The sequence below is a fragment of the Oncorhynchus gorbuscha genome, linkage group LG18, assembly GCF_021184085.1.
Source record: "Oncorhynchus gorbuscha isolate QuinsamMale2020 ecotype Even-year linkage group LG18, OgorEven_v1.0, whole genome shotgun sequence".
NCBI lineage: Eukaryota > Metazoa > Chordata > Actinopteri > Salmoniformes > Salmonidae > Oncorhynchus > Oncorhynchus gorbuscha.
Window position 1 is genome coordinate 71589898 of NC_060190.1, and position 13343 is coordinate 71603240.

General features: G+C 47.1%; 1 protein-coding gene across 2 annotated transcripts in view; it reads left to right on the forward strand.

Moving 5' to 3' along the window:
- LOC124002932 (mitogen-activated protein kinase 14A-like) overlaps positions 1 to 13343 on the forward strand; it is a 50269-nt gene that overhangs the window by 8801 nt on the left and 28125 nt on the right. For both annotated transcript variants that reach the window (XM_046310781.1, XM_046310782.1), the window contains exon 2: positions 5880 to 6009. In XM_046310781.1, coding sequence (XP_046166737.1) covers positions 5880 to 6009 — 130 coding nt within the window. The remainder of the gene's footprint in view (positions 1 to 5879; positions 6010 to 13343) is intronic.

Sequence of the window (13343 nt, forward strand, 5' to 3'; positions counted from 1 at the left end):
GTGATTATCAATAAGGGATCATAGTTTTCACCTGGTCAGTCTGTCATGGAAAGAGCAGGTGTTCTTAATGTTTTGTACACTCTGTATATTGATACATTTACTTTAAGACACCCCTTTTAAAGGTTATAGACAGTTTATATATGTATAAAATCATTCTTTAACAGTTGTAAATCATTAGTTGGCTGTAGGTACAGTGAGGAGAGCTATGGTATACAGATCCCTCTGAGCCAGCTACAAAATCAAGCTTCCCAAAATCACATGAATTCATTATGGCGAGACAACCCATGATAGGCCTGCTTTCTTGAACATGACCACATGGGCGTGTAGTTGTGGTAGCAAGTTTACTCTCAAAAGAAAGCGGCTCCTATACATGTCAGACTTCTTCATAGGAACTTGCTTCCTTGGTATTTGAAGGGGAAACGCAGCAGTGTCTGTATTTGGCAACATGCTGTGTATATATAGAGAGGTAGTTTATAGGAAAGTGTTTGTCAGGAGATATGCCATAGCTTTCACTGCCCCAATATATCACTGATACAAATCAGATGTGTGTGTGTGTGTGTGTGTGTGTGTGTGAGTGAGAGACTCAGATGGGCAGGGCAGGTTTAACACCCACTCAACCTCTGCTCTCTGTACTCTCTGTTCAGTCTCAGGGTGTGGACATGCTGAGGAATTACTGTAGCAGGGAGCACAGCCAAGCTCTGTGTGTGTTACAGCCAAGCCCCGTGTGTTACAGCCAAGCCCCGTGTGTTACAGCCAAGCCCCGTGTGTTACAGCCAAGCCCCGTGTGTTACAGCCAAGCTCCGTGTGTTACAGCCAAGCCCTGTGTGTTTGTTATAGCCAAGCCCTGTGTGTTTGTTATAGCCAAGCCCTGTGTGTTTGTTACAGCCAAGCCCTGTGTGTGTGTTACAGCCAAGCCCTGTGTCAGTGTTACAGCCAAGCCAAGTGTGTGTGTTACAGCCAAGCCCTGTGTGTGTGTTGACAGCCAATGCCCTGTTAATTTGACTGGATGTCCTTTGGGTGGTGTTCTGTTGTGTGTGTTACATTGCCGTTCTTGGTACACAAGCCCTGTGTGTGTGTGTTACAGCCAAGCCCTGTGTGTGTGTGTTACAGCCAAGCCCTGTGTGTGTGTGTGTTACAGCCAAGCCCTGTGTCAAAGACACTTCAATGTTTTGTGTTGCAGCCAAGCCCTTTGTGTGTGTTACAAACACAAGCCATGTCTGTGTCTCAAGGTTAAACATCTTTCTTAAACCTGTGTGTCTCCTTCATGTTACACTGAGAAGCCCTGGATTTGTGTGTGATTATCAATAAGGGTCATAGTTTTCACCTGGTCTGTGTCTGTGTGGTTAAGCCAAGCCCTGTGTTCTTAATGTTTTGTACAGCTCTGTATATTGTTACAGCTTTAAGACCCCGTGTTTACAGCAAAGCCCTGTGTGTGTATAAAAGCCCTGTAACAGTTGTTAAATCATTAGTTGGCTGTAGGTACAGCCAAGCCCTGTGGTGTTACAGCCAAGCCCTGTGTGTGTTACACAAAGTGTTACAGCCAAGCCCTTGTTACAGCCAAGCCCTTGTGTGTTACAGCCAACCCATGATAGGCCTGCTTTCTTGAACATGACCACATGTGTGTGTGTTGTGTTACAGCAAGTTTGTGTCAAAAGCCCTGTGTGTGTGGCTCCTGTGTTACAGCCAAGCCCTGTGTGTGTGTGTTACAGCCAGGAAGCCCTGTTGGTGTTTACAGCCAAGCCCTGCAGTGTGTGTATTTGGCAACCCCTGTGTTACAGCAAAGCCCTGTAGTTTATAGGAAAGCCCTGTTTGTCAGAGAAGCCCTGTGTGTGTTACAGCCAAGCCCTATGTCACTGATACAAATCAGATGTGCCCTGTGTGTGTGAGTGACAGCCAGAGCCCTGGGCAGGTGTTACAGCCAAGCCCTGTGTCTGTACAGCCAAGTTCAGTCTCAGTGTGTGTGGACATGCCAAGAATTACGTGTGTGTGTGTGTTACAGCCAAGCCCTGTGTGTGTGTGTGTGTTACAGCCAAGCCCTGTGTGTGTGTGTTACAGCCAAGCCCTGTGTGTGTGTGTGTTACAGCCAAGCCCCGTGTGTTACAGCCAAGCCCCGTGTGTTACAGCCATGCCCCGTGTGTGTGTGTTACAGCCAAGCCCCGTGTGTGTGTTACAGCCAAGCCCCGTGTGTGTGTTACAGCCAAGCCCCGTGTGTGTGTTACAGCCAAGCCCCGTGTGTGTGTTACAGGCAAGCCCCGTGTGTGTGTTACAGGCAAGCCCCGTGTGTGTGTTACAGCCAAGCCCCGTGTGTGTGTTACAGCCAAGCCTCGTGTGTGTGTGTTACAGCCAAGCCTCGTGTGTGTGTGTTACAGCCAAGCCTCGTGTGTGTGTGTGTGTTACAGCCAAGCCCGTGTGTGTGTGTGTGTTACAGCCAAGCCCCGTGTGTGTGTGTGTTACAGCCAAGCCCCGTGTGTTACAGCCAAGCCCCGTGTGTTACAGCCAAGCCCCGTGTGTTACAGCCAAGCCCTGTGTGTTACAGCCATGCCCCGTGTGTTACAGCCATGCCCTGTGTGTGTGTTACAGCCAAGCCCCGTGTGTTACAGCCATGCCCTGTGTGTGTGTTACAGCCAAGCCCTGTGTGTGTGTTACAGCCAAGCCCTGTGTGTGTGTTACAGCCAAGCCCTGTGTGTGTGTGTTACAGCCAAGCCCTGTGTGTGTGTGTTACAGCCAAGCCCTGTGTGTGTGTTACAGGCAAGCCCCGTGTGTGTGTTACAGCCAAGCCCCGTGTGTGTGTGTTACAGCCAAGCCTCGTGTGTGTGTTACAGCCAAGCCTCGTGTGTGTGTGTGTGTTACAGCCAAGCCTCGTGTGTGTGTGTGTGTGTGTTACAGCCAAGCCTCGTGTGTGTGTGTTACAGCCAAGCCTCGTGTGTGTGTGTTACAGCCAAGCCTCGTGTGTGTGTGTTACAGCCAAGCCCGTGTGTGTGTGTTACAGCCAAGCCCCGTATGTTACAGCCAAGCCCGTGTGTGTGTGTTACAGCCAAGCCCTGTGTGTGTTACAGCCAAGCCCTGCGTGTGTGTGTGTTACAGCCAAGCCTGGTTACTGTTGTACGTATGGACTGTCGTATCGGTCACATCCACCTCTTAGCAGACAGTAACATAACATAGGGGCAAATCCTAAAGCATCACTGTCAATGGGAGACTAGGTGAGTGAAAAATGTGAATTAGGTGCAAGTTCTGATTGGCCCCATCGAGACCAGTAAAGTAGGAGCTTCTAGAGACTCTGACTGCCAGATGGTCAGCTCTGGCTCCCCATGGATAGTGACATCACTGTATTTCCTGTTACAGTGGTGCTGTAATCTGTTAACAGTCAGCTGCTATAGGAACCGGATGGTCAGGAGCTGATGGGATTGTTATGAGACGGGTGCAGCAGCTGTATTAGCTGTTAACGTATCCTAAACCCATGTGTTGATAGACCATGTTGTATCTCATCTGTCAGTTGGTAGGGCAAAGGTTGTCCCAAGAATCTCCCCTACAGACGGTCAGACATGTTCTTTCCAACATACACATACAACATGATCAACCATCTCAGATAATCTAACATGAGGAGCGTTTGGTGTTTCACTGCATGCAGGCGCTGGCTGAGTGGCACTGCCTTCTTTAGCCTGCTTAATGGCTGAGGAGACTACAGGACACGGATAACAATGCTGAGAGTCTGACACACACACACACACACACACACACACACAGGACACCATCCATCTACAAAGCAGTAGGCAATCTGCAGAACTAACAGGCCGGTCTGGACGTACGATCTCATTACCCTATGATGAATCTAAGTGCAGTAACGAGCCTCCCTGAATATAGGCCATAAGCAGAACAGAATTAGGAAAGGGTCAATGACCAGCAACCAGCCAGAAGCATATCTCTCTCCTGGCCTACCGGAGTATGATTCCATAAAATGTTGTTGCCTGGGTTTTGTAGCCAATGTTTGTTTGCTCTAGTGTGTGGTAGAAGTGTGTTTATGGCACTCTGAATGTTACAACTACTGCCCTACTTACGACTTCCTGGAAAAAACATTTCACAGAATTCTGACCACGCCAGCTCCTGCTGCCATGGCAACCTAGTAGGGAGACCCATTGTTGTTTCCAAGATCAGTCTGGAGGTGGGTTGGGGAAGAGACTGTGTAGGTGGTAGAAGGGGGAGAAATCAGGGGAGTTTTTGAGAAACTGTGTACAGCACCTCTCCAGGTCCCATGTGTACAGCACCTCTCCAGGTCCCATGTGTACAGCACCTCTCCAGGTCCCATGTTTATTTAACCAGGTAGGCCAGTTGAGAACAAGTTGTCATTTACAACTGCGACCTGGCCAAGATAAAGCAAAGCAGTGCGACACAAAGAACACAGAGTTACACATGGAATAAACAAACAATCAGTCAATAATAGAACAGAGAAAAAAGAAAGTCTATAGACATAGTTGCACATGGGATAAACAAATGTAGTTACACATGTGATAAACAAATGTACAGTCAATAACACAATAGAAAAATCTATATACAGTGTGTGCAAATGAGGTAAGATTAGGGAGGTAAGGCAATAAATAGGCCATAGTTGCTAAATTGTAATTATTTTTGCAATTAAACACGAGTGATAGATGTGCAGAAGGTGAATGTGCAAGTAGAGATACTGGGGTGTAAAGGAGCAAAATAATAAATAACAATATGGGGATGAGGTAGTTGGGTGGGCTATTTACAGATGGGCTGTGTACATGTGCAGTGATCGGTAAGTTGCTCTGACAGCTGGTGCTTAAAGTTAGAGAGGGAGATATAAACAAAACGGTTGGCACTGTGATAGACTACATCCAATTTGCTGAGTAGAGTGTTGGAGGCTAAGGAGAGTTTACAGTCTAACCAGACACCCAGGTATTTGTAGTTGTCCACATATTCTAAATAAGAACCGTCCAGAGTAGTGATGCTGGACAGGCGGGCAGGTGCGGGCAGCGATCGGTTGAAGAGCATGCATTTAGTTTTACTTGCATTTAAGAGCAGTTGGAGGCAGCGGAAGGAGAGTTGTATGGCATTGAAGAGAGATGGGTTTTTAAAAGTAGAAGCTCGAACTGTTTGGGCACAGACCTGGATAGCCTGCAGAATTCTGTCATGCTATCTCTGCAGTAGATTGCAACTCCACCCCCTTTGGCAGTTCCATCTTGGAGGAAAATGTTGTAGTTGGGGATGGAAATTTCAAGATTTTTGGTGGCCTTCCTAAGCCAGGATTCAGACACGGATAGGACATCAGGGTTGGCAGAGTATGCTAAAGCAGTGAGTAAAACAAACTTATGGAGGAGGCTTCTGATGTTAACATGCATGAAACCAAGGCTTTTACGGTTACAGAAGTCAACAAATGATAGCGCCTGGGGAATAGGGGTGGAACTGGGGGCTACAGGGCCTGGGTTAACCTCTACATCACCAGAGGAACAGAGGAGTAGGATAAGGGTACGGCTAAAGGCTATACGGACTGGTCGTCTAGTGCGTTGGGGACAGAGAATAAAAGGAGCATATTTCTGGTCGTGACCTCTCCAGGTCCCATGTTTACAGCGCCTCTTCACACAATATTACATCATTGTTGAATTAAAAGTTTGTTTGAAAGTAGCATCCACACACGGAATAAAAGTAATGTTAGTGTTGAATTATTGATGTACAACATGTCATGAATGTGATAACAGGAATTTCATGTGATATCAGGAATGATATGAATGTTGTCATTACCATGTCGTAAGGTATCGTGTGTGTGTGTGTGTGTGTGTGTGTGTGTGTGTGTGTGTGTGTGTGTGTGTGTGTGTGTGTGTGTGTGTGTGTGTGTGTGTGTGTGCGTCCCTTCAATACTGCAGCTCGTCGTATGACGTGAAGTCTGGGCAGAAGATGGCGGTGAAGAAGCTGTCCAGGCCGTTCCAGTCAATTATCCACGCTAAGAGGACCTACAGAGAACTAAGGCTCCTGAAACACATGAAACACGAGAATGTGAGTTAACCCCAACACACACACACACACAGACGTATGAGTTAACCCCTCCATGACCTTTTACTGATCCATCATTGGGGTGAAGAAATTCTAGAAACTTTTCCAAAGTTCCCAGGTTTTCACGAATCCCATTTTGAGCCTTCCAAGAGTCCTCCAACCGAGATTTTGGGGGAAATCTGTCGTGTGCATGTGCACGTGCTTGCATGAGTGGACATGCCTTCACTCTTGTGCAAGCTGACCTGACCTCGAGTGAGAGGAGTTGTATCTGACTGTGGTACTGAATGTCTGTGTTCTATAAAAAGGCTATAGATCGCTGTCTCTTAAACTAAAGAGCAGATGGAGAAGTGTGTGTGCACCTGAGTGTCTGTGTGTGAAGGGGGTCAAGTGTAAGATGTCTTTGTAACAAGTTTGTTACATGATCCCCTAGCTTCTAACAGTGTAGCTTCTCTCTGAGCTGTTACATGATCCTCTAGCTTCTAACAGTGTAGCTTCTCTCTGAGCTGTTACATGATCCTCTAGCTTCTAACAGTGTAGCTTCTCTCTGAGCTGTTACATGATCCTCTAGCTTCTAACAGTGTAGCTTCTCTCTGAGCTGTTACATGATCCTCTAGCTTCTAACAGTGTAGCTTCTCTCTGAGCTGATACATGATCCTCTAGCTTCTAACAGTGTAGCTTCTCTCTGAGCTGTTACATGATCCCCTAGCTTCTAACAGTGTAGCTTCTCTCTGAGCTGTTACATGATCCTCTAGCTTCTAACAGTGTAGCTTCTCTCTGAGCTGTTACATGATCCCCTAGCTTCTAACAGTGTAGCTTCTCTCTGAGCTGTTACATGATCCTCTAGCTTCTAACAGTGTAGCTTCTCTCTGAGCTGATACATGATCCTCTAGCTTCTAACAGTGTAGCTTCTCTCAGAGCTGTTACATGATCCTCTAGCTTCTAACAGTGTAGCTTCTCTCAGAGCTGTTACATGATCCTCTAGCTTCTAACAGTGTAGCTTCTCTCAGAGCTGATACATGATCCTCTAGCTTCTAACAGTGTAGCTTCTCTCAGAGCTGTTACATGATCCTCTAGCTTCTAACAGTGTAGCTTCTCTCAGAGCTGTTACATGATCCTCTAGCTTCTAACAGTGTAGCTTCTCTCAGAGCTGTTACATGATCCTCTAGCTTCTAACAGTGTAGCTTCTCTCAGAGCTGTTACATGATCCTCTAGCTTCTAACAGTGTAGCTTCTCTCAGAGCTGTTACATGATCCTCTAGCTTCTAACAGTGTAGCTTCTCTCAGAGCTGTTACATGATCCTCTAGCTTCTAACAGTGTAGCTTCTCTCAGAGCTGTTACATGATCCTCTAGCTTCTAACAGTGTAGCTTCTCTCAGAGCTGTTACATGATCCTCTAGCTTCTAACAGTGTAGCTTCTCTCAGAGCTGTTACATGATCCTCTAGCTTCTAACAGTGTAGCTTCTCTCAGTGTAGCTTCTCTCAGCCGTCAACAGATCCGTGTCACATCCATAGAACCACAATCACTAGAACCGACAAAAGCCCCCTCAGTCCTGTTAAAGCCGTGCTTCTGGTGTGAAGGGAAGTTTTCTGTAGATCAGGAGTAAACAACACCGTTCTCTTCCTTCAACGGAAACACACTGGGTCAACCGCTGTGGGTGAAGTCGGAGTTTAACTAATAATCTGAATCTGACAGTGTTGGTGGTGATTGTGCAGAAGGTCTACCCAAACTTTCAAACTTGTCTCTCTGTGAGTTGAGGTAACTCAGCTGCAGGAAGGGACAGGAGAATACACTATGATCCACAGAGAGTGAGTTTGATAGTTTGAATAGTATGCTACACCTGACAGAAAGAGTGTGTGTTTTTAAGTTTTTAAAAGTTTTAAAAACCTCTCTGAGTTGAGGTAACTCTCAGTAGCCGGGTGAGGTAACTCTCTCAGTAGCAGGGTGATGTAACTCTCTCAGTAGCAGGGTGAGGTAACTCTCTCAGCAGCAGGGTGAGGTAACTCTCTCAGCAGCAGGGTGAGGTAACTCTCTCAGCAGCAGGGTGATGTAACTCTCTCAGTAGCCGGGTGATGTAACTCTCTCAGCAGCAGGGTGAGGTAACTCTCTCAGCAGCAGGGTGAGGTAACTCTCTCAGCAGCAGGGTGATGTAACTCTCTCAGTAGCAGGGTGAGGTAACTCTCTCAGCAGCAGGGTGATGTAACTCTCTCAGTAGCCGGGTGATGTAACTCTCTCAGCAGCAGGGTGAGGTAACTCTCTCAGTAGCAGGGTGAGGTAACTCTCTCAGTAGCCGGGTGAGGTAACTCTCTCAGCAGCAGGGTGATGTAACTCTCTCAGCAGCAGGGTGAGGTAACTCTCTCAGCAGCAGGGTGAGGTAACTCTCTCAGCAGCAGGGTGAGGTAACTCTCTCAGCAGCAGGGTGAGGTAACTCTCTCAGCAGCAGGGTGAGGTAACTCTCTCAGCAGCAGGGTGAGGTAACTCTCTCAGCAGCAGGGTGAGGTAACTCTCTCAGCAGCAGGGTGAGGTAACTCTCTCAGCAGCAGGGTGAGGTAACTCTCTCAGCAGCAGGGTGAGGTAACTCTCTCAGCAGCAGGGTGAGGTAACTCTCTCAGCAGCAGGGTGAGGTAACTCTCTCAGCAGCAGGGTGAGGTAACTCTCTCAGCAGCAGGGTGAGGTAACTCTCTCAGCAGCAGGGTGAGGTAACTCTCTCAGCAGCCGGGTGAGGTAACTCTCTCAGCAGCCGGGTGAGGCTCTTCAGCAGCAGGGTGAGGTATCTCTCAGCAGCAGGGTGAGGTTTCTCAGCAGCACTGTAACTCTCTCAGCAGCAGGGTGAGGTAACTTCTCAGCAGCAGGGTGAGGTAACTCTCTCAGCAGCAGGGTGAGGTAACCCTCTCAGCAGCAGGGTGAGGTAACTCTCTCAGCAGCAGGGTGAGGTAACTCTCTCAGCAGCAGGGTGAGGTAACAGTACAAAACACTGATCTACCTGACGCAGCTCTTGACCCGGTTATTCTTTGAGCTGATTTCCCCACTGTTGCCTGGTTACACGGTTGGTTATGCTTTTTTGGAAAGCCCGAGTCTGCCAATCACTGTTTGCTTTGGCTGGAGTCCACCAATCGCAGCGGTCACTGCCCTGCGTGGGCGGTGTGGAGTCGTGTTGTTATGAAACCTACCCACCGCAGTCCCTTTCTCTAGAAGGGGGCACACTGGGTCTGGCACGATGTCTCCTTTTCTACCCCCCTCTCTAGTCACCCACACACTGCCTGCATGCTAGCTCTGCTCACACTCTGCCTGCATGCTAGCTCTGCTCACACTCTGCCTGCATGCTAGCTCTGCTCACACTCTGCCTGCATGCTAGCTCTGCTCACACTCTGCCTGCATGCTAGCTCTGCTCACACTCTGCCTGCATGCTAGCTCTGCTCACACTGCCTGCATGCTAGCTCTGCTCACACTCTGCCCATGTCTTTTTCTCTCTCCACGGCCTCTCTCTCTAATTGCATTCTGGATGATTTTCCTGTTCTGAGTTCATTCATTACTTTCCCTATGTGTTAACAGCCTCACACATAATTCAGTCCCATTCAACACCTAGTTACCCTAACCTGTACTCTTAACCCTAAACAAAAAAACTAACCTTAACCCAGCTCCTAACCCTAACTCTAAAACTAACCATAGCTCCTAACTCTAAAACTAACCGTAGCTCCTAACTCTAAAACTAACCGTAGCTCCTAACTCTAAAACTAACCGTAGCTCCTAACTCTAAAACTAACCGTAGCTCCTAACTCTAAAACTAACCGTAGCTCGTAACTTTTGGTCCCCACAAGAATAGTTAAACACGTCCACACACAGCAAACATTTGCTTCACATCTCCAACTCAATCATCAAGTTTGCTGTCAACACAACATTAGTAGGCCATATTACCAACAACGATGAGACAGCCTACAGGGAGGAGGTGAGGGCCCTGGCAAGGTGGTGCCAGGAAAATAACCTCTCCCTCAAAGTCAACAAAATAAAGGAGCTGATCGTGGACGACAGGAGACAACGGAGAGAGCACGCTCCCAACCACATCTTTCGGAGCCGCAGTGTAGAGGGTCAAGAGCTTCAAGTTCCTCTGTGTGCACATCATTGAGGACCTGAAATGTTGCCTCCACACTGACAGTGTGGCGAAGAAGACGCAACAGCTCCTCTACAACCTCAGGAGGCTAAAGAGGTTTGGCTCGGCCCCTAAGACCATCACAAACTTCTAGAGATCCACCATTGAGAGCATCCTGTCGGGCTGTTTCGCCGCCTGGTACGGCAATTGCACCGTCTGCAGCCGCAGGGCTCTCCAGAGGGTGGCGCGGTCAGCCCAACACATCACCAGGGGGCACACACCCAATGTCACAGGAAGGCCAAGAAGATCATCAAGGACCTCAGCCTCTCGAGCCACAGCTTGTTCATCCCGCTACCATCTAGAAGGTAGAGACAGTACAGGTGCATCAAAGCTGGGAGAGATTGATTAACAGCTTCTATCTCAAGGCCATCAGACGGTTAAACACTACCCTCTCGCCGGCCTCCACCCAGTACCATGCCCTGAATCTTAGTCACTGTTACTAGCCGGCTACCACCCGGTTACTCAACCCTGCACCTTAAAGGCTGCTGCCCTATATACATAGACATGGAACACTGGTCACTTTAATAATGTTTACATACTGTTTTACCCACTTTATATGTGTATACTGTATTCCAGTCAAGACTCATCCTATATAACTACTGCTGTACACACCTTTTCTAGTCATATACTGTCCATACATTATTTATTATATACATACATGCATACATGCATACATGCATACATGCATACATACATACATACATACATACATACATACATACATACATACATACATACATACATACATACATACATACATACATACATACATACATACATACATACATACATACATACACAGTGCATTCAGAAACTATTCAGACCCCTTGACGTTTTCCACATTTTGTTCAATCCCTTATCAATCTACACACAATACCCTATAATACATAATTATTCAGACCCTTTACTCAGTACTTTGTTGAAGCACGTTTGGCAGCGATTAGAGCCTTGAGTCTTCATGACGCTACAAGCTCGGCACACCTGTATTTGGGGAGTTTCTCTCATTTTTCTCTGCAGATCCTCTCAAGCTCTGTCAGGTTGGCTGGGGAGCCTCGCTGCCCAGCTATTTTCAGGTCTCCAGAGATATTTGATTGGGTTCAAGTCTCTCTGGCTGGGCCACTCGTGGACATTCAGATACTTGTCCCGAAGCTTCTCCTGCATTTTTCTTGGCTGTGTGCTTAGGGTTGTTGTCCTGTTGGAATGTGAACCTTCACCCCAGTCTACGGTCCTGAGCACTCTGGAGCAGGTTTTTATCAAGAATCTCTCAGTACTTTGCTCTGTTAATCTTTCCCTCGATCCAGACTAGTCTCCCAGTCCCTGCTGCTGAAAAACATCCCCACAGCATGATGCTGCCACCACCATGCTTCACCATAGGGATGGTGCCAGCTTTCTTCCAGACATTGAGACTTGATACTTGGCATTCAGGCGAAAGTTCAATCTTGGTTTCATCAGAAACCATTGAAACCATTTCATTGTTTCTTATGATCTGAGAGTCTTTAGGTGCCTTTTGGCAAACTCCAAGCGGCCTGTCATGTGCCTTTTACTGAGGAGTGGCTTCCGCCTGCCCACTCTTATCAAAAAGGCCTGATTGGTGAAGTGCTGCAGAGATGGTTGTCCTTCTGGAAGGTTCTCCCATCTCCACAGAGGCATTCTGGAGATCTGTCATCGGGTTCTTGGTCACCTCCCTGACCAAGGCCCTTCTCCCCAGATTGCTCAGTTTGGCCGGGCGGCCAGCTCTAGGAAGAGTCTTGGTGGTTCCAAACTTCTTCCATTTAAGAATGATGGAGGCCACTGTGTTCTTTGGGACCTTCAATCCTGCAGAAATGTTTTGGTACCCTTCCCCAGATCTGTGCCTCGACACACTCTTATCTCGTAGCTCTATGGACAATTCCTTCAACCTCATGGCTTGGTTTTTGCTCTGACATGCACTGACAACTGTGGGACCTTATAGACAGGTGCATGCCTTTTCAAATCATGTCCAATCAATTTAATTTACCACAGGTGGACTCCAAACAAGATGTAGAAACATCTCTTGGACGATCAATGGAAACAGGATGCACCTGAGCTCAATTTTGAGTCTCATAGCAAAGGGTCTGAGTATTTATATAAGTAAGGTATTTCTGTTTTTCATTTTTCATAACCCAAAACAGGTTCTGAAATGTATCATTGTGGGGTATTGTGTGTAGATTGAGGAACACTAATTTAATCCATTTTAGATTCAAATCTACACACACTAATACTATACTGAACAAACATGTATATTCAACAATTGTACTAAGTTACAGTTCATATAAGGAAATCAGAAAATTGAAATAAATTCATTAGCCTCTAACCTATAGATTTCACACGACTGGGCAGGTGCCCAGCCATGGGTGGTGCATAGGAGAGTGAGAGTACATAGGCCCACCCACTGGGGAGCCAGGCCCACCCACTGGGGAGCCAGGCCCACCCACTGGGGAGTCAGGCCCACCCACTGGGGAGTCAGGCCCACCCACTGGGGAGTCAGGCCCACCCACTGGGGAGCCAGGCCCACCCAGCCAATCAGAATTTGTTTTTCCCCACAAAAGGGCTTTATTACAGACAGAAATACTCTTTAGTTGCATCAGCTATCCGGGTGGCTGGTCTCAGATGATCCAGCAAGTGAAGAAGCAGGATGTGGAGGTCCCTGGCTAGAGTGGTCACACGTGATCTGCGGTTGTAAGGCAGGTTGGACGTACCACCAAATTTTAAAAAATGACAGAGGTGGCTTATGATAGAAAGTGAACATTCAATTCTCTGGCAACAGCACTGGTGGACATTCATACAGTCAGCATGCCAATTACACGATCCCTCAAAACCTGAGGTGTCTGTGGCATTGTTTAGTGTGACAAAACTGTGTATTTTAGAGGTCCTTTTATTGTCCCCAGCACAAAGTGCACCTGTGTAAGGATGATGCTGTTTAATCAGCTTCTTGATATGCCACACCTGTCAGGGAATGTAAACAAATTTGTTCCCAGAATTTGAGAAAAATACATTTTTTGTGCGTATGGAACATTTCTGTGATAATTTATTTCAGGTCATGAAACATGGAACCAACACTTTACATGTTGCCTTTATATTTATTTGTTTATATTTCATTTATATACATGGGCAAAACTATGTAACCTGCTCTCCAATATCATGAACATTAATATGGAGTTGGTCCCTCCTTTTT